Genomic DNA, 20,655 nt, shown 5'->3' on the forward strand with positions numbered 1-20,655 from the left:
CAAAACTACTTGACCTGCTTCGCTATGGTAGAAGAGACAAGGGGAGGACGAGAGGAAGGGGAAAAAAAAGAGAAAATGGAGAAAGAAAAGCAAAGGAGAGAAAAAAAAAGGAGAGAGAGGGTCAAGTATCCATTCCGGCCCGGCTAGGAAGACGAAAGGGTGGCAGTAATAGAGTTAGAGCGTACCACTGAGTGACTGAGAGCAGGTCGAACGAGCCAAAGAGAAGCGCGGAAGGCTCTCAGGAGAAAGTCGATGACGATCAGGAAGGGTCCAGCGGGCTTCGTTTAAAACGGTCTCGAGACCTGGCTGGCTGATGTCTTTGCTGGCGATAAGTCGATGACGGCAGTACCTGTTCGCTGCCAGAGCCGCCACCATGCCCTGCAGACGAGTCACATCGGCATGGCACTCGCAGAGACAGAGGAGGTCAACCGACGACGGGCTGTCAACAGGCCTATTCGAGAGTCATGCGTCTGTAGTGGTGGTGTGGAGAGAGACGAGAAAGAGTCGACGTTGAGGATGAGGTCGCAGAAGTGCAAAAGACGGAGTCGTTAAATTAATCTCACTAACAACAGGCGGAGCTAGTGTCAGGAAGTCGACGCTACCCCAGATAGGCGGGCTTATCGCATATCGATAAGGGCGCGGGGGACCAGAAGCCGAGGTACCTGGTACTTCCTCATCTTTCTGCTTCTTCTGTCTCTGCTGCCTTTTGTTGTCGCCTTTCATGCTGGTGATGGTTGATCCAGCTGGACTATAGTCATGGACTAGGACTATTCTTAGTGACGGTGACAAGTGACAGGCAAGGGCGGCTGACTGCTGCAGTCCGACCTCCTAGTCCCTCAGCTGATGCCTGTCAGAGAGCCGTTCGGAGGTGATTTACGCTGCACCCGCGGAAGCAAGCAAGCAGACAAGGAAGACCACGCGGGTGTTTTTTATTTTTTTGTTTTAGTTCGCTAGTTAGGTGAGTCGGTCAGACATGGCCCATTATTATTGTTACTAAGTTTTCATGCTTCTTTTGTTTTTTTCTCTTACTTTGCTTTGTTTCATCTGGTTGGGTTGTGGTGGAGTTCGAGTTGGGCCTCAGCAGTAGCCGTGAGATATGGGGACTTGGGACAGCGGTAAGAAAGGGGAGATTACGGATGTCTTGACCTAACAGCGACTTATCCGATAGAGACAGAGCACGCACCGCAAACCAGCTGCTTACTACGTTTAGTTTAGTCTCGACATGTCTTGGGTGAAGGAATGAGTGAAGATAAGAGCCTAAAGGGTGAGTGAGTCTTTCCGAAACGTCGGCCGAAGATGAAGGTGGAGGGATAGAAAAGTGGAAAAGGGGGGAGAGGAGAGTCAAGAAATAAGGAAGAGAGAGAGAGAGAGAGATAACAGTTATCGAGTGATATGCAAAGAAATGATATGTGTCCAATCTGCATAAACCAGGCGTCCCTTCTTCCTCCTTGCTTCGCTCCCATACATACAGCATACAACATCATCTCTATCTTTTTCTTTTCGGTAATTTTTAATCCAGTGCCATGCCCGCTCCATGCAAAAAAACAACAAAAAAAGGACGAGTGAAAGAAACACAAGAGAGCAACAAAGAGGCAGGGATAAGGGGGATGAAGCGTGGAATGGAAAATAAAAAAACAACAACAACATTCTAAAAACGTCAAAAGATGGTGGCTGGATATCATAGAAAGACACAGAAACATGGACAAGGGATAATCGTGAGAGCGTAAATGTGGACGGGCTAAAGGACAAAAAATATATGGAAACGTCCGCCGCGATGCAAAGTAAAGGATAAAATAGGGTTGATGATGGATCGAAGTCAGGGGCTAGGCCAAACTGTGGTATGAAAAAGATAGGGGGAAAAAAATAAAGGGTTGGCCTATGGAGGCAGACGTATATAGAAAAAAGCGTGTGGTAGGGAAAGCCGAAATAACGTCCTTTATGGGTTTGTGAGTTTATTCTGAAAAAGGGATCGGAAAGTAGTGTAGGGGTATCGGTAGGTAGGTAAGAAATCGGTTGGTTCATCAGGGTCCTTGACCAGGAAGACTACTTGCTGCCGTTGACATTGGTAGCCAGCTTCATCCAGGGGTGGTTCATTACTTCAGTGATAGATATTCTTGTCTGCACATTCCGATCAAGCATTCGGCGAATCAGATCAAGACAGTCATCAGTGAAAGGTAAAAAGGGGACACGCAGTGGATGGTCCATAATTTCGTTGATGTTGTAGAATGGGTTCTCCTTGTAGATTATCGTGTAGAGGAGGATTCCCAGGGCCCAGACATCTTGTTCCTTGCCGAGGTACGGCTTCCCCTGCAGAACTTCAGGGGCAGCATAGTCTACGTCAAATGTTAGTAGCAGAACATGCCAGAAGCGAGAAAATAGTATTGGGTAGACGCATACCTATAGTACCGACAAACACATCAAATGGGCCGCTGCGAATGTACGCTGCGCTTCCAAAGTCAATCAACTTGATCTTGCCCTCGCCATCGAGAATGACGTTCTCATCCTTGATATCTCGGTGGACAACAGATGCCTTATTATGGAGATGGTCGATGGCACTGGCGACCTGGTGGAAAATATTTCGGCATTCGTCTTGCTCCATATTTGCGCGAAGTTCGACGTAATCGAACAGATCCATGCCCGGAAGACCATGTGGCACCATTTCAATATAGTAGTTGACGTCATCTTCGAAGAAATCTTCCATCTCAACAATGTTGGGATGACGGTTACCTTCACGGCGGAGGAAGTTTAGAACATGAATTTCCAGCGGCACAGTGCCTAGGACTCTATCCCGTGTCCAAGTGTCTACCAAGATTCTGTTCTTGGTGACGTATTTAAGGACAACCTTCTTGGACGGGTCTCGTCTGGACCGTGTCAGTTTTACTTGCCCGTATGCGCCTTCTCCCATGTCTTCCAGGATCACATAGTCAGATATGCTCTTCTTAGTCGGGACTTCGTCATTTGCAGGTATAGCTACTCTGGCGTCTGCTGCCCGTTGCAAAGGCTGGGGAACAAGGGGCTCAGATGCGGCTTCCGTCAACTGTTGCGTCAAGAGAGACGACTGAGACAAGGGTTCTCCGGACGGCGACTCAACCTGAGGTATTCTCCGCGGTGATAAGACCGGAGACACCTGGCCTGGCGATATGGGTGGAATCTCAGATACTTTCCTCGACTTGTTGGGTAAACAGAGCATGTCATCCTCCGTAGGAGAATGGAGCTGCCTAGAATAGGATATCCATAGTGCGAACACATCTTCTGTAGCTCGGGCGGTACCACCGTTGTTCTCGCCTTCGGACGAACTGCCCTGATCGGATCCAGCAGTAGGTTTGCTGTTCTCCGGTAATGCGGATTTGCTTTTGACCACCCGCATCTGCACGTCAACCGTGAGTTTCGAACCATCTTTGTGGCGTGCCGGCAGACCCACAGGTCGCAGGTCTGTCATGGTCAGTTTGGATTGACTATGCCGCATCATGAATAATGATCTGGCCCTTCGGAATCCGTGCTCTGAGATAACCACGCCGTCGACAAGGGGAGTGTCGTCCTGCTCGATTAGAATACTGAGGAATTCGTCAAAATGCGGCAACAAGTCCGTAATCTGAGAGCCTTCTGTATGGAGATCGCCGAACAAGGTAGCGGTGAATGCTGAGTTGGCGCTTATGATCTTAAGCGTTTTGGCGCAGAGCACCATCATGCCAGCGATATGAGGGAAGCAAGATATGCGGAAAGCATGAGATCCGGAGACGGGCGTCAATGTAAGCGGGATATTGCTGTCCTCCCGGTTACCAAAGGCAGTGAAGTGTCTTTGTTCGTTGATCTTGGAGAAGTCTGGCTTTCCGCAGCCGGTGGGAAACCGCTCGGGCACGTTAGGTAGCAGATTGAAAATAGAAGAGCCCCTTTGAATCATCATTCTGTCCCAAATTTGTTCGGTGTCGCCGTTGATGCTGGTAACTCTGCCTCTATCGTCGAAATCTATGGTAGCAGCATGTTCAGTGATCTCCTCGACAACCCAGATCAGCCCTCCTCTCTTCTCCATGACCCAGAGGCTTGCAGAGCCCGTAGTGCCGTTCCTCTTTTGAATAGGGACAACTTCTCCGCAAAGTAGTACCCCACGCGATTTCTTGGATGAATGATTGGGGTTCTTGGGTTGCTTGGTTCCGTTGCTGCCGTTACCGTTGCCGTTGCCGTTGCCACAGTCACTTGTAGCGTTTGAAGAAGGGGAGACATTCAGGGCATTTGCTTTGCGCGTAACTCGGGATGGGGGTTTGCTCAGTAACTGTGCAGTAACGCCGCTTCTCATGCCAAAGAGCTTACCGGGAGCCGCCTTGTGAGGTAATTCCTCATGGCGGTATTCTGATTCCGGCGTCGGAATCTGTGTACCTTGAAGCTTCGACGCCAGCCAGTCTCGTCTTTCCCGCTGAATCAAATCTAGAATGCTTATCTTCCTGAATTCACTCTGGGTAACGCCAAATATAAGACACGCAAGATCGTTGGCTGCAAGTATGGTCCACTTGGGCTTTGTCTCAGTGGTGAACACAGCCTGTGTAGGAAGCGTTGATTTGCCGGGGTGGACGTGCATGGTTGGGGTCATACATCCAAACCCAAAGGACGAGGTACTCCGGTTCGAATGGAACTCAACGGCGGAGTATGGCTCTGTAATGGCGCCCATAGACTTACCGTGCTGCGACAAGGCGCCGATATCGGTAAATGTCCGCTTCAAACTCACACGTCTTGACGAAGGAGCCGACTTCCTGCCCCTCGTGCGAGGCATTGATCGTTCTAACGTCACTGGACTCAGATGTTGCTGCTCCCTGCCAGTAAATCTATCCTGTGGAGACCTAATATCCGCAGGACTCTGTGTTTGATAGGCTCCAAAGGCACGGTCGAAGATATTTCCGCCTCCTTCGGCGACTGGCGGTCCCGTAACCGGTCCCACAGAGTAGTTGTTAGCTGCATCATAGCTTCCAAGCAGGTTTGACCGGGAGAGTATATCCATCATCCACTGTATCTCGTTTTCATCGTTCATCTGTGCTGGACCATCAGTCTGGCCCGAATCGTTTGTAGATAGCCCAATTCGGTCCCTCAGAAATTCTATAGATCGCTTTAGGAGATTCTGTCGATTGTTCAACAAGTCGTCCGACTGTTTCGCGAACGAAAAGGAATGTAGTGACTCTGACGGAAATCGATAGAGGTCTTCGACACCAGGTGAGACTGTGCCGTCCGACGGGTATGTCGATTGTCCGGCAGTTCTGCTCTTATTTTTATCTGTTTGTAGCTGTGATAGCGGCTGTATCGTAGACGATGAGGTCAAGGCAAAAGGGAGAGAAGGAGCTCTGGATGACTGTCGTATGCGAGGCAAGCCAGACGAGCTCAGTCCATGGTCGTGTTCAAGCAGAGGAGATCTACGGCAGGGTGTTCTTCCATCAGCCAACTTGAAACTCCGGTTCCATCAGTGCATGGTAACTAAGCAGTTCCACTAGCCTGTAGTTATTATATCCATGGAAGAAAGACTGACCTTGATAAATAGTCGTAATCAACGGATGAAGTGTCTATGGAGAGAGGTCCGGGGCCCTCGCTCACCTCACTCTCGTGGTTCAACGTACTGGTATCGTGAGGCGACTGAATGTGGCAGGAGTCACAACGCCCATCGCCGTTATAAGTGCTCGCTCTCTCGCCTAGCTCATACGGAGCAGGTCAGTTATAAATACGATTAAAAATAAATATGATAAAAGGAAGAAAAAGGAAAGAAAGAAAGAAAGAAACGACAGCGAGATGCAGAAAAGTTGCTTGATGCTGCTGCTGCGAGGGTGCCACAAGACCGGTCTCCCTTGCAACCAAATATTTCGCCCTGCGCCGAACGGACAGAAGTGACTGAAGTGACTGACTGACCATTATGATAGCCCATCCCCCGAGTCTCTGACATGACCACAAGAAAGGAAATCAGGAAGAGCTCCCAGGCGAGCGTCCTTGTCGGCGTCTCTTTTCAGTGGCTACGGATGGTAGGTAGGCAGACCGTCCTTCTCCAAATGAAACAACCAGCGCTGTCCCTCGCGTTCCTAGAGTCGCATCGCAGAGCAAGGGTCGGCGGTCACGAAAGACGGGCTTAAATGGATAGATAAGAAACGAAAAAGAAAAAACCCACTGTGGGAGCTGAGGATGAAGTAGTCGACTCGATGCTTCCTTAGTTCGTTACGTCACTGACGGGCCCCTGGTAAGGATGATTATATATATATAAAAGGTCGATGGGATGGCGGAGTTCCGTTGGTAGCGAAAAGGGGGGCCGCTGTTTGGTCAGGTCCACGCAAACAGTCGCAGTAGATGCAGGGGCAGCAGTCGTCTTTCTGTCTTCTTCCTGTCCTGCGGGATGCGAGATGGCGAGATGGACGCAGCCGGGCGTATCTTTAAGGCCTGCTTCGGGCGAGCAAGGCCGGTCAGGGAGCGGTGACTCTGGCGACTAGTTAACTTAGGCAGCGGGCGGCCGGCAGAGAGAAATGGCAACGACAGACACGACAAACTCAACGGCAAACGACACAGTTTGATATCTTTCCTTTTAGGTATCTTCAAGCCTCTACTCGGGGTTCACGAACAGTTATATCTATTTTATTATTGCCTGCCTCGAAAAATAAAAGAAAATTATTATCTCCGCCGAGCCAACCAGCACGAGCTAACTAAATATTTAGCTGTGTTTATTTTTACCACTTCACTCCACTGAAATATCAGCCATCAAAGCCTCAGCTTTGGCTGTTTTATTTATTGTCACTGGCTAACTAGTGAGTTAGCTTACTACCCAGGGAGCTAATACCGTGCAGATGGGCTGAGGCTTTGACGGAGCACGGCTGCTTCAGTGCATGCTCGTCCTTTCTTTACCGCGAGAGAGAGAGAGAGAGAGAGACGTCAACAAGACCCTAGAATCCAAGATACAAGAGAAGGAGAAAAAGAAACCGGATCCTCCCTCGGGAGGTCAAAGTCCGGGATGGGATGAGATGCATGTGCACATCTCTTCATCTTCGAGGGCAAAAAAGAAAGAAAGAAGAAGAAAGGCCAGTCGGATACGTCAAGTTGCCTCCCCCGGATGCTACATGCTAGTTACATGGGATCCTCATCCTCTCCGCAATTTACGGGCAGTTACACACGAACGTCGATGGCCGGTAAACTGTTTTCTACTTCATTTATTTATTCACAGGCCTCCAGCTTCAAGCATTCGATAAAGCCAGACTGTGTAGCTAGTCCGTTATCGGGTTTCGCGAAAGTGGCTGGCTGGTTAGCGAGCTGTGCCTGGCTCGCAGGGCTAACACGCGAGATACGCGATACGCCTGTTGGTTGCGGCTTGGGAAGTCTACGGGGAAGTTCCTTCGGATAAGGCTGCATAGAGCTCACACGTTTCGCTAGGAGGAAGGAAGGCTGTTAGCTAGCCTGGCTGGCTGGCTGGCTAGTTCTTTGCCTATCAAATGATTCATTCACTTGGCTCTGTCACACGAGTTTGCCGAAGAAGCGTGGAAAGATCACGAGTAGAAGCGTTAGTTAAATAACTACCATTTCTATTCTTCGATCCTTATGCTACTATCATCATCATCATCATCATCACCACCACCACCGTCACTTCACTGATCCGGAGACTGTGGCCGGCGCTGCTGCTGCATCGACTGCGGCGCATGTTGTAAATCAGAGAGTAGCAAACCCCCAAAAGCTGTCCGGCCGTCGCTTTCGCCTTCTGGGTTATCAAAGAGCGATTTCAGGGGCACTCGTCTCTGCTCGGGAGGTGCGGATGCACTCGTTGCGAAGCTTGGCCGGGCTTGATCGTCGCCCAGGATCCAGGAGAACGATGAGTCCCGTACCGAGGTTCGTGTTGGTCGGCTCGGATGCACCTTCGTCGATGCGGTCGTATTAATCGTATTTCTGGCATTGGACGAGAGAGTGTTCTGATCATTATTATTATTGGCAGCGCTGATGCTGCTTGGCGGTGACTGCGGCGACTGCGGCTCCTCCATGCTAGCAGCAATAGCAGCCTTTAATTCGTCCTCCTTGCTCAACTTCGCTGGCTCAAGGGCACGGTCCACGGTAGCCTGGACTCTTCCTCTGGTCGGAGAATCCTCGCTGCTCCGAGTGTTGGATGGACGGTGTACTTCTCTTCCAGTTCCTGCAGGGCTTAGAGAAATCGCTGCATCCTCGAGACAAGCCTTAACTTTTCGAATGGTAGCAACAGCATCGTCCATCGCCAATCGGCTGTCTTCGCCCTCTATGCCTTTCTCCTCAGTGGCTGCTGGTGATGGCTGCTGGGCCTGCAAAGTATTCAACGCATCTTCCAACATCGTCGCCAGATCTTTATTCCGCTGTTCCATCATAGACATTTTCATCTTCAACTCTCTTACCGTAGCGAGCGATAGTCGGGGTGGACTGGGGGAGTCCCACGCAGGGCCATCATGGCTAAATAGCGAGGTATTGGTTGCGCCTGCTTGGAGGCCTTGCATGTTACGGCGAGCTTCAGTAACTGCACCACGTACAGCCTTTGTGACCCCCCAACCTTCTGCTCGACGATAGAGACCTTCTGAAACATCCTGAAATATTGAGTCAAGGCGTTTTGAGGTTAGTCTGTTCGGCGAGCTGCTCGGGCTATTGAAAATATCACGAGTGATAGAACGGCTCTTCTGTCTGGTTGGGAGAGACATTCCGGCTCCAGGGGGAGGGGACGCGCTGTTCTGGACCTTCTGGGGGATATGTTTGTCAGAGTACTTATGGACAAGGTAGGAGGCACCTTCACATGTTGTATTGTGTTCTAGATAGAGGCCGTCAAGAACAAAGGCACGGGGTTTGATAGGCTCCGGAGAAGGGTATCTTAACAAGAGGGATAAGGCAGTCGAGTAATCTGCATCCATCACTACTCGGACGTGTTAGTATTCGTTGAAGTAGCAAAGCAGTTATAACTATACTCACACTGCCACCGAATTCGTAGTATCATTGAAACACAGATCATGTCAACAAGTGGTGCTCTCACGTTCTCGGCAATAATCAAGTCCCAGAGAGCAAGCACGTCGTCAAATGGGAACTCCCGGCCAAACAAGAGCCTTATCCAACGCCTACGCCTAATCAGCTATAACCCCAATCATTTCAAAAATGGAGAAATGGACTCACGTTAGAAATATCTGTGGCAAGACTTCAATGGCAACAAGGTGGTCAGCCAGCTCGGGGTCTATCTTTCGCAATATACCCAGATGAATATGCTGGCTTCGCGCAATTATAGACGAAACCTCCAAATTCCCTCCTCCACCACTTTTGCTGTCGTTATGTTCATAGAACTCCTTGGCAGTCTGCATAATAGCGCAGAAGAGAATAAAGGAGTCATGTTCAATATACGTTGGATCCAGAGATTGTAGCATTAACGCTTGCTCCCCACCAGGAGCAGGGGCTTCGTCCTGGCTCACTGTTTGCAAATCGATAGCATCTTGCGTTACTACCAATAATATGGGAGCGAGCAGTTCATGCATTCCTTGCCTATAACCCAGGTCTGGATTCAGCTTGACGAAGACGAACAGTATGTTAAGAAGCCGGAGCTTTACTATCGGATCGTGAAAGAAGCTGTTGTCCTGGAGACACCTTTCGACATCCTGGGATATTTCGGCTCTAATCTGCTCGTCTCGTCGAAGTGATTCCCATGGAGACTTTTGGCAGCTGTCAGTATCATGTTTATATAGCTATTCTCTTGGGCCGTGATGTACATACTTCAGCGTCCTCTGCCAGCGGATCAACCGTAGAGGATAGTTCATTAGGGTTATCAATGTATTTGAGAAAATGCTGTTTGACCGAGGCATACGCCTCTCTAGAGTCTGATAGCTGTATCGACCATTGAGTCTGATCTATCTCCTTGTGCAGTAGGAATGCCTAGCACGGTGTAAGTAAGGAGTGGCAAGCAAGCTGAGGTGGAGGGAGGGGAGAAGACACACCTTCCAGCACACCGACCGCAGTCCGTCCTCACATGGATTAGATCCCTTGGCCCCGGCCTCTAAAACCTGTTTCAATTCATGGAGAGAGTGTATCTCTGGCTGGTGGAAGGTGGTATTCCATAGAGCCCTGGCGAGGAGACGGTTAGAAAGTGCGGTAGCTAGGATGTGCAGGGTTGTACAGATCTAACCGAGATTCCTCCACAGATCTCATTGTATTTAACAGGAGCCCGTGGGGCTCTGGCACGATCTATATCAGATAGATTTTGGTTATCCTTTCGGGCCAGGCTGGTTGGCGATGCTGGTGTTGTAGTCTGAGGTCAAGCAGCCCAGAGGTTTAAAGGGACAGGAGAGAGTCACCAGGCCTAAACTCTCAGCACAGCTAGCTAGCAGGGTATAGTAGATCTATCAAGAGAAGCCTCTGTCCCCATCCTCGACTCTGTTCTCGGTGAACCGCACGCTGGTCTGTCCCAAGGCTCGACGGGCATCGAGTTGGGCGTTAACCTGCAAACACTAGTTAAGGGGAGGTGTGATTGGCAGTGTTAAGATTAGTTTAACTAGCTAGCTGGCGCATGTATTTTTAGTTAAAGCTTTTAACTAGTTGAATAACACAGCTCTTGGCTCACTGTTTTCCCGTTTCGTGCTCCGAAGCAGAATAACAACAAACAACACCACCATCATCAAACATCACCACGCAGGATAAGATATCCAGAGACGCAGTGACGGCGTTTGGGATGTAGGGGAGGCAGCCCCGAGGAAAAGGATCCTGGGCCTCGGACTCTGGCTGGCAGTGGAATATAGAGAGAGGAGCGAGTGGCCACCACCAAACGATGTCAGCGGATCTCTTTGCGGCGTTCGGACAGCCTGATTCCGCATCACAACCCACCACCGCCTCAAATAATGCCAACTTGTCGAGAACTGGACCGGTCAAGGGGAACAAGGGGAAGCCTGGTGCATTGCTGGACACGGATGTCGACTTGAGAGATGCTACTGCGCCACAGGCCTCGATATTTGAATCCTGGCAGCCACCTGCACTGGAGCGGGCAAGCAGTGACGCCGAAGTATTATTCGATGCCACGACGGAGCCACCTCCAGATAGTAACGGACAGGACGATGAAGACGGAGACGAAGATGATGAATGGGGGGAGTTTGAGAGTGCAGAGCAGCTACCAGTAGCTCAACAGGAAGGAGCCTCTCTTTGTCTACAACATCAGGTCATCGATATCGATAACTCCTTCGAGAGCTCTGCCACACCTCAAAAACCATCGTCCCAGCAGGCTGCTAAATCTCAGCCTCAACCGCACAATGTCATCGATCTGCTATCTATCGATGATGATCTTGCAAAAACTACAACAAGTTGTTCTACGGGTGATCGGCCGGTCCGACATCAAACAGGTCAGATCTCAGGCGAGGAGAGGCTAGTTGCTGCCCCTCCCAAGAACAGCAAAGGCAAAGGAATTGAAGTTGAAGAAGCAGAAGAGGACGATGATTGGGGCGAATTTATCGATGGAGCCGAAGATGCTGCCACCAAGACTCAACAGCAACCAATCCCTACCTCGTCGTCAGGGCGCTCCAAGGCAAAAGCAGTCTCTCCCGAGCCTGGCTTGAGCATGGAGAAAACGAGGACTCGCAAGGCAGAGACCACCGCCTCGTCGGTCCGGCCTACAAACATCCCACCGCCCTCGATCCTCCTGCCGCTCTTCCCGCCTTTATTGGAAGAGTCAAGACGAAAAGCGGCAGGTTATGCAAGGCGGAAGGGAGACGGCAGCACCACCAGCAGCCTGCAGCCTGATGAAGAGTTTGCCAACCAGTTGGTGTCTGATATCAGAACCATGGCCCACGTCGTGTCCGGGCGTCATCTACGGTGGAAACGAGACCAGATACTCAGCCAAAGCACTAAAATAGGGCCCGCCAGGTCCGGACGATCCGGGGGCATGAAATTGAGCAGTGTCAACAAATCAGAAAATGTAAAAGAAGAGCAGGAAGTAATGGAGGTGGTCGAGGCGTGGAAGAGGTGCGGTAGCCTGCTCAACTCGGTGGTTACATCGATCGGGAGGAACCCGATGCCAGCCCTGTCACTAAGCATGCAAGTACGGACTGCCGCTATTGACGAGGGTGCGCTGAAATCTGCTCACGCCTGCGCCCTCTGTGGGCTGAAGAGGGAAGAGAGAGTCCCCCGAGTTGACGACCAGGTGAGCGACAGCTTTGGAGAGTGGTGGCTAGACCACTGGGGACACGCGGACTGCGAGGCCTTCTGGAAATCCAATGCAGCCAATCTCGATCACCGATGAGCTCTTTTGTCTCCTGCTCGTCGAAGTCACTATCTTAACGAATGGACTGCTATTATTACTTTTATCTCCTGACATGGTTCGGCGGAGGAAGAAATAATAATAACAATAATAATAAGAATGCTAATAAGAAAAAGAATAAGATGATGCGACAACAACCACTTTTCGGCTTGCCACCGCGCCATGCAAATCCCTGCATCAAACTGAAGCAGGCCAAGGCCGCCTGGGGTTGAACGCATCCTCCCTGTTCAGGAGAATGTAGCAACCTGCAAGGGTGTCCATGAACGAAAGAAACGTCTTTTTTTCTCTCTGTTGTCGCTGCTGCGTCTCGGGAGATCGAAGAGACAGAAAGAGCCGTCGGCTCCTCCAAGCCGGCATGACCTGTCCTCCACATGCTAGATATAGACCAGCAGAACCGGGTTCCAAGAGAGAGAGAGCCTCCAGCACCGATTCGTGGGCCGGTTCCTCAGAAAGTTCGTCCCGGTTTGCTGCTATACATGCCTTCCGATGTATTATCCATTTACTATTAACACTTATAACCACTACGGCATGATCCAAGCGGGGTTTCGGGCCGTCACGGCTTTTCTAGGCCACTAAGAGACCTTGGGGGATGTTTCAAAATGGCTCATCGGCATGAGTGGCTCATGTTAGTTATGTATGATGGTACGATCATGATGCTGGATCTTCGGTAGCGACCAAGCAGTGGTCTCCGCATGTATTGTTGTCGTCGTCGTTGTTATTGTGACATGTAGAGCAGGCAAGGCGAACTGGGATGGGGTGAAACTGGCGTCGAGAAGTTGTCCCGGAGGATCTCTTGCTTCACGGGAGGAAACCAGGCGGTGCTCGTTTCTGCTTCGTTTCAATCCTGCCATGAGATACGAAATATAAAACAGCGACTGACTTCAGACTTCAGGATCTGCTGGCTGGCGTGAACTCCTGCTCCTGGTTAGTTAGTTATCGATAAGGGGCCAAGGTAACCGGCTTGGCTTCGGGCAGCAGAAGGGACGATGAGAGACGAGGAACCAACAGTTCATGCCGGCCGGGGACATGGATGGCGGGCAATACGAAGTCGAGCTGTGTCTCTCTGTCTATTGTCTCGCCGTCTTGCCGTCTTGCCAGTCGGCTGCTCGTATGCTCTGTCCACCGTAATGTAATACTGCTAGGTACGAGTAACTAGGCATAAGGATGTATGTAGGAGACTAGCTGGCTGAACTATTATATGTGGAATCTTAGCTATGTCGTCATTGCAGGACGCCCGAAGAAACCGCCCTCTTCAACGCCTGCGAATGAATACGAACCTCCGAAGGGGCGGACAGGACGAGACACAGCGTGAGTCGAGCGTGAGAGTGAGCGGCGAGCGATGACAGGCTCAGCTTCGACTGTCCAAAGCATCAGGTGCAGCTTTTCAGGTCACCGTTTGTTGTAAGGCACCATCCAAAAGGCGTGACCCGAGCAGTTTCACCGAGCTTCTCTGCCTCTTCCTCTTCCTCCCTTTGCCCCGTTCGTCCTTCTTCTCTCCAGCTTCACTTCCACTCTTCACCTTCTCTCTGCTCTCTTCTTCCTCTTTTCTTTTTTGTTCATAGTCCGGACATATTCACCGTCAATAATACATCTGTCGCTCCTCAGGGCATCTTCCTTCTCCGGCTTCAACCTCGTCAAACCTTCTCCTTTAAGCCGTCCTGTCCTGTCTCTCTGCTAACCCCCCCAGCTTTCCGCCGGACACAAACCCTATAAACAGCCAGATAACGCTTCCAGATTTAATATATCGTCTTCAGCCCCTGGCTACGATCATAAACCGAAGCACCTCTAGCTCCACGAACGTCTCTGCCTGCCCCCCTGTCCCTCCCTGAGAGAGTCTAGCCCGGCATATCTCCCTCGCCAGCTCTCCTCCCCGTCGTACCCGTCTCCACCTCTCGGCCCCTTGGGCGATATTGCAAATTCCACGATTCCCCGGAGCCGTTCATAAAAAGGGGGTCCATCTGCTCACTTCTCGCCCTAGGAAGAGAACTAGAGAGGAAGAGAGGTTGTTTGATAACAAGTTGTCTGGTTACAACGGGCGTGAACCTCCCAGTAAACCTTAACTGAAGCGAGAGTGCAAGCCAAACTACCCAACGACTATCGTCACATTCCAAGTCACTCCAGGGGAGGAAGAGAAGGGTTAGCAAGAAAGCAAGAAAGCAAGAGAGAGAGAGAGATAACGGCTGTGCTGCTCATTTCCGCTGCAAGCCTGTCCTGGGACCTTCTTGTGCCGACATTCCAGCCTGGACTCTCAGCCAAACTACGATACAAACATTACTTAACTACGAAGTTTGACTTTCTTTGGGTTTGGCTTCTTAAATACCGACCTGCGCCTCCCCCCCCAGACATCTACCCAGGGAGCAAACACACAGCCGTTCCAATCGCCTTTTTTCCTCTTAACCTGGAGACATCGCTGCACGTCTTGAGATATACCATTTACTTCTCGCCAAAACAAAGGAGCCAAGCAATATAAATCGTCACCATGGGACTCTCTTATAACATCTACATCAACTCGAATAAGATATTCGGCTGCAAGCATTGCAAAACTCATCTTGCGGACTATCATGACATCATCAGTCGGGTAGGTTATTCTTCACTCGCCCACTCTTCAAGACACTCCATCCACACACTTATATATATCCAACTGCACTACTAACGAGAGGATTTAGAACTTCCGCGGCCAGCATGGCAAGGCCTACCTGTTTGAAAATGTTGTCAACATCAACGCCTCGGAGTCTGAGGAACGCAACATGACAACAGGCAAACATGTTGTCCGTGACATCCACTGCACCCAGTGCAACGAAACCGTAGGTTGGAAGTACGACAAGGCCTACGAAACATCAGAAAAGTACAAGGAGGGCAAGTTCATTCTGGAAGCTGAGCTGCTCTCCGTCGTCTACTGAACATTCTATTTCCCTCCTCTGGGTGGTGGTCCTTGTCCTAACTTTTCTACGCACCTTTTTTTCTGTACCGTCCACACAGCACCTTGTTTTATTACTTCCGATAGCTATTCTTCTCTCTGACTGCCTTTCAATTGTCACACGAAGATAGTTACTCGGTGAGACACAAACTCACGATGCTGCTGGAACGGTCATTTATTATACAAAACATGCTTTACAACCGGATCTCAGGATTTTAAAGATTCCTCCTTACACAGCTGCGACGAAAGGCGTTTTCAAACGGGGTATTAACTGGGGGGCTAAGGTGTGTGGTGTGTGGTGTTTCTGCTTTACTTTCTCTCCTCTTTTTCCTTTCCTTTCCTTCCTTTTATGCAACTTCTCTGGGTGGTGAAATGGGGGTTTAGGCGCCGAATCATTTACTCTTAACAAAAAGGAGAACTGGAGATTTCTTCTTTTTCATCTGTCACCATCGGGATTCCGGCGTCTTATCAGTTCCTCCTTTCTCTTTCTTTTCCTTCCTTTGGCACTGGATTGTCGATACTGCGTTCTTTCTCCCCTCCTCCGCCTTCATTAGTTACCGGAGTCAGCTAACTACTCTTCCTAATCTGCCCTTGTTAATTCCAACCCAATACTTTATTGTTTTCCGCTCAATCGGCTGCCAAAGTAATATTATCGCCTACTTAATACAAGAAACTGTTTAGCTTTTCATAGCTAGCTATATCTATGGAGCAGGTCCACAAATATCACCTTCGCAGGATATATTCCGTAGCTAGCTAACTGATCTATTCCAAGAATGTAGGTAGGAAAGTACCTAAGGGCAGGAATATACCATCCTTCTAAGAAATATCATCTCACGCCTGTTATTTTGATTAGATATGTAGTAGACATGCCCGTAAATGCTGTTTCATCGTCAAATCCACCGTCCATCATCGGCCAACATCGCGATCTTTCTCTCAGGCTGAGGAGAGACGTCTCGGCTCCTCAGCTACTAAACTCCCCACCTTTAATTACCTGCGGGACCAAAAGGTGGGCCAGAACTCCGTATATACAGCTCATCGCCCAAGACTACACTTATGGACTATCATCGAGAAATAACTATCAGGTAACTTGATTTTTGTAATTGCTTTCGTGAGTTTGAACAAATGGCAACGAAAAATACTATGAACGCCGTCGTCTTTAAAGGCCCGCGGCAGATCGTCGTTGAAAAGAGGCCTGTACCAAAGATACAGGACCCTCAAGATATTATTGTCAAAGTAACATACACTGCGCTATGCGGAAGGTGTGTATTACCATTCAGCCTATCTCTAATATCTAAGATGCTAAATAGTAAAATCCGATAGCGAGCTTCATGTATTCCGCGGCCACCAGCCGTCGGGAGTGGACTTCATCATGGGCCACGAGTTTACTGGCACTGTAGTCGAGACAGGCAGCGATGTTAAGACCGTAAAAGTCGGAGATAAAGTTGTCAGCCCTTTTACTGCTTCATGGTAAGGTCCATTTATCTTCTACTCGCAAAAGAACTAGCTAACATAACTACTATATATAGCGGGGATTGCTTCTACTGTAAAGCCGGCTTCTCGTCACGATGCGTAAAAAGCCTGCTCCTGGGTTGTCCAGCCCTAGACGGTGGTCAAGCTGAATATGTTCGCCAATAACATACATGATACCTTGAATTGCAGTTTTGCTAACATCATCTAGGTCCGCATGCCTCTGGCTGATGGCTCGGTGATGAAAGCTCCAGCAGGCATCAGCGAGCACTGCCTAGTTCTTATGGCAGATATCTTCCCAACTGGTTTCTTTGCAGCCCAAAACGGCTTCAAGCATTTCAAAAAGGCGCAGATCTCAGAATTGACAGTAGTCGTAATTGGGTGCGGCCCGGTGGGACTTTGTGCTCTTATCAACGCTGAGGAGTATAAGCCTAAGAACTTGCTCGCTGTCGATTCGGTACCTTCACGTCTTGAACTGGCCAAGTCCCTTGGAGCAGAGCCATGGAACTTCCAAACTGATCAAGAGGGTCTTGAAAAACGTGTCAAGGAGCTGACTGATGGGCGCGGAGCTGATATTGTGATTGAAGTTGTTGGCTTAAGTCCGGCTCTTAAGATGGCCTTTGATCTTCTGCGGCCATGGGGAGTAATTAGCAGCGTTGGCGTCCATAATGCTGAGGTGAGTCCAATCTTCAATTGGCAATGGTGCTATGGGCCCCTGTTAATAAAATCGGATACGTCTAGATCCCCTGGAATGGGAACCAGGCCTATGGGAAGAATCTTAGCATCCAGATGGGCCGATGCCCTGTGAGGTCGATATTTCCTGAAGCTCTTGCTATGCTTGAGAAGAAACAACACCTGCTTGGGTAAGAATGGCCTTATAATGCGTTGTTTAACGGAGGGTGCATCTGGCTGACTAGATATTGATATAGCTTCATGGCGGATAAGATTATGCCTCTCACTCAAGCAGTCGAGGGATATGATATTTTTGACAAGATGAAGGTCCAGAAGGTCATTTTCAAGGCCGATGAATGATACAGCCCATCCTCGCTTGTTCAACTATTACTGGAACTTCGTAAGTAGAAAAAGTATCCTTAGGAATAAGAGCGATTGAAAGAAAAATAAAATAAGCAGGTCCCATTCATTCTGGTGGCACAAAGACTTATGTAAGCAGACTAAGAAAAATAAAACTTTGGAGCTAGTACAGAAGAGGGTTGGTTAAAGATGACTAATAGTCCAGCTCTCCGTCCATATCACAAAGAGAAAGAAAGCGCGAACAAGTCAACAAGCAATTCCCTTACGCTCTCGGAAAGACGGCCAGGACGATTTGCTCGGTTAATAAGTGGCTGGGCTCTTATTCGCCATGCCTATCATCAGCAAACATGAGAACTTGTTTCCAGGATACGAGACATGAATGCTGCCAGAGAGTATATCCAGTCTTAGGAAGAAGAGAGAGAGCCCAGCATTCCGGTCCTCTCATGGCATCCCACATACTCAAAGAACTGCTGCTCCGGCTTCAGGACAAGGACTTCATGGAATAAACGCAGGGAAATGTTGTTGTTCAGCCTCTTCACGTACTTCATGAATGTCCCGAATATGCTGAGATGAGTAGGGTGTTGTCTACTCCATTTCTCTAGTGAGCCGAGACTATCGAAGTAGGCCAGTCCAAAGGTGCGGTTCTTGCTGGCCTCGAAAGTGTCGTTGTCCACGACGTCCATGAGTCGGCAGCTATAGCATCCGATATCTTTGCCATTATCGCGGAGGAAAGTCATACCCTGGACCAAGGGAGGTTGCATTGTGTCGACGTACAGCTTGTGCTCTTCGGGGCGGGTGTTGGACCAGTCCTGACCTGATCTAATAACCACCAAGTTTTGTCGTCCAGGCACCCGAACACGTCGACGAGCTGTACTGCCAGTCTGCTGGATAGCTGAGTCGGCGCTATCTCCAGGAACAGCATCTGTTTGACAGATGGGCATCCGGTCTCTCATGCTTCCCCAATATACGTGCTCCAGAATTGGTCCACTCACTTTTTCTCGCATGTTGGCTGTCCCTTCAAGGACCACTTCATCGGAGGCTATGGTCTCAAATCGATCGGTGGTGGGTGAGAAGACTTCTAGAAACCAGCCGTGCTGCTGGCCTTCAGCCTCTAGTCCTTTCCACCAGGTTTTGAAGTTGCTAACGGTGTTCCATCTCTCATATGTCTCCTTGCTGGGCCAGTATGCAATTACAGCTATATTGTACGAGTCGTTTACGTCAGTTACGGATGCTAGCTCCCAGAATGATGGCTGTACCGCTGTATCAGTCGAGTTTTTCATGAATTCCAGTATCTTGGAGATGGCTGCACCATCATTGTCTGCTGCTGATGCATACTGTGCGCCTATGACGGCCATCACGATGTCCTTAACATTCTCCGGGAATCGTGATGTGTACGCCAAGGTAGGTGGCTCATAGTGATGTGGCGTCTTTGCTGGCTGCGTCCGCTCCTGGGTAAGGTGTATAGGGATAGCTGATTCGAGCATCCTCGATGAGATATCAGGAGATTGGGATGGGTGAAGCTATTAAGTGAAGAGTTCCTACCTTCTTAGGTCGATAGTCGACAAGGCTGGTCGCTGAATGAGGGGAAGGATATAAGGCTATATAAGGCTTTTTTTTTCGCTTTTTCCCCTGCTGGGATTGGCACCTGCGATCAGTCTCTTCTGCATGGTGGTACGGGGTAAAAGTCATGGCTAATTACACACCACCCTATTATTATTCTTCGGCTGATATTACCGCCTACGTAGCTATAAACTCGTTGTTCTCATGGCTAAAGCAAAAGAGGTAATTTCATTCGTTTAATACATCACCTTTATCGTGTGATAAGAATTATCAGTATAAGAAAGTGTCTCCTGCGCCAATCAGCGCAGGCTCTCCTTTTTGGCTCGGCCGTTTGACAGAAAAGACAGTCAATCACAATACTCCTCCCTATATGTTTGATATAAGAATAGCTATAGGCTACCATGCTCCAGTCTATGTATTTTGTATAAGGATAACCATGGTTTGCTATACTCCCACATATAGCCGTTCACCTCGTCGGACCTCTTTCGGCGTTCTTCCTCTTCCTTTCTCTTCCAGCTTTGTATCTTCGTTCATCGGTGCCAATTGAATTGAATAACCGTTACAATCGTAAGATTAGCAGAGGACTTGAACCTACAACCCTGCTGTCTCGGATAGTCGGCCCCCAACCAGCAGATTCTAACTGGCAACGCTTTCTCGATGCAGCCGTATCACCCCTCACTCGACCACACACAGCCCCCAGCCTAACAGGGGTCCTTTATAGGAACTACCTAGGTACCTACGAGATAGGTACTCATGAGCTACGGTGATAATAAACCTAACCTGCTGGGATTCACGTTTAATTTAGTAAACCAACAGCACCGTTGCTATTTTTGTATATTCCACCATAGCCTCTCGTGTCGCGCATGAAGAATGAACAAGGTCTGTAGATTAAATTAAGCTTCGCGGGGTCTATTGTTGGTGTTAATTGTTATTAGTGTTAAGTGTTGGTATCGATTGTTGATATTGTTTGTTGATGTTAATTATTAGCGTTAATTGTTGATTGACATCAATTGTTGGTCGTTGGTATCGATTGTTAGTGTTAATTGTGGTTGTCAATTAACCAATTGTTGGATTATCAGCCTGCGAGCATAGCCCCGAGTAGTTATTGACAAACAACTGTTCTAGATAGTAACCCGTTTCCTAGGATAACTAAAGGCTGGGGTAAACATCCAAGACGGCTGCCGCATAACATACATATCCTTACTTTACCATATCCCCAAGTTGTGACTATCGCAACGTATTCTGCGATATCCTGCGCCTCGATGTCATAGTTGGCACGATGCGTTGGGTTGGGTTAATGACGGGAAGGAAAGTTCTAAAGAACTCACGAGAGATTTTCCACCGTTGATAGACCTGATCGCCCTATATAAAGGTGATGATATATCCCTTTTACTCAAACAAACACACACCCATCTCATCCTCTATTCATCCAGTCCTCGTT

At 49.2% G+C, this 20,655-nt stretch overlaps 7 protein-coding genes across 7 annotated transcripts; 3 read left to right on the plus strand and 4 right to left on the minus strand.

Annotated features, from left to right (window-relative positions):
* Positions 1-259: 259 nt before the first annotated feature.
* On the minus strand, positions 260-723 carry MGYG_01097 (hypothetical protein; the record flags this gene model as incomplete). Its single annotated transcript, XM_003176964.1, has 2 exons — positions 260-378; positions 564-723. 2 exons carry the CDS (start codon positions 721-723, stop codon positions 260-262), a joined length of 279 nt encoding a protein of 92 aa, XP_003177012.1.
* Positions 724-2,043: 1,320 nt separating this feature from the next.
* Positions 2,044-5,917, minus strand: MGYG_01098 (CAMK/CAMKL/PASK protein kinase; the record flags this gene model as incomplete). Its single annotated transcript, XM_003176965.1, has 4 exons — positions 2,044-2,333; positions 2,398-5,396; positions 5,510-5,669; positions 5,884-5,917. 4 exons carry the CDS (start codon positions 5,915-5,917, stop codon positions 2,044-2,046), a joined length of 3,483 nt encoding a protein of 1,160 aa, XP_003177013.1.
* Positions 5,918-7,595: 1,678 nt separating this feature from the next.
* MGYG_01099 (TBC1 domain family member 5) lies at positions 7,596-10,143 on the minus strand (the record flags this gene model as incomplete). The annotated part of the gene is made up of 6 exons (XM_003176966.1): positions 7,596-8,869; positions 8,926-9,068; positions 9,124-9,650; positions 9,712-9,870; positions 9,933-10,059; positions 10,121-10,143. 6 exons carry the CDS (start codon positions 10,141-10,143, stop codon positions 7,596-7,598), a joined length of 2,253 nt encoding a protein of 750 aa, XP_003177014.1.
* A 616-nt stretch (positions 10,144-10,759) lies between these two features.
* Positions 10,760-12,220, plus strand: MGYG_01100 (hypothetical protein; the record flags this gene model as incomplete). Its single annotated transcript, XM_003176967.1, has 1 exon — positions 10,760-12,220. The coding sequence occupies one exon, from the start codon at positions 10,760-10,762 to the stop codon at positions 12,218-12,220; it is 1,461 nt and encodes a 486-aa protein (XP_003177015.1).
* A 2,497-nt stretch (positions 12,221-14,717) lies between these two features.
* MGYG_01101 (yippee) lies at positions 14,718-15,138 on the plus strand (the record flags this gene model as incomplete). The annotated part of the gene is made up of 2 exons (XM_003176968.1): positions 14,718-14,816; positions 14,905-15,138. The coding sequence occupies 2 exons, from the start codon at positions 14,718-14,720 to the stop codon at positions 15,136-15,138; spliced, it is 333 nt and encodes a 110-aa protein (XP_003177016.1).
* Positions 15,139-16,277: 1,139 nt separating this feature from the next.
* MGYG_01102 (S-(hydroxymethyl)glutathione dehydrogenase) lies at positions 16,278-17,654 on the plus strand (the record flags this gene model as incomplete). The annotated part of the gene is made up of 6 exons (XM_003176969.1): positions 16,278-16,414; positions 16,476-16,622; positions 16,682-16,778; positions 16,834-17,298; positions 17,364-17,485; positions 17,552-17,654. 6 exons carry the CDS (start codon positions 16,278-16,280, stop codon positions 17,652-17,654), a joined length of 1,071 nt encoding a protein of 356 aa, XP_003177017.1.
* A 404-nt stretch (positions 17,655-18,058) lies between these two features.
* MGYG_01103 (phenylacetaldoxime dehydratase) lies at positions 18,059-19,138 on the minus strand (the record flags this gene model as incomplete). The annotated part of the gene is made up of 1 exon (XM_003176970.1): positions 18,059-19,138. The coding sequence occupies one exon, from the start codon at positions 19,136-19,138 to the stop codon at positions 18,059-18,061; it is 1,080 nt and encodes a 359-aa protein (XP_003177018.1).
* Between the last annotated feature and the right edge of the window lie 1,517 nt (positions 19,139-20,655).

Source organism: Nannizzia gypsea, genomic scaffold (genome assembly GCF_000150975.2).
Source record: "Nannizzia gypsea CBS 118893 supercont1.1 genomic scaffold, whole genome shotgun sequence".
Taxonomy (NCBI): domain Eukaryota; kingdom Fungi; phylum Ascomycota; class Eurotiomycetes; order Onygenales; family Arthrodermataceae; genus Nannizzia; species Nannizzia gypsea.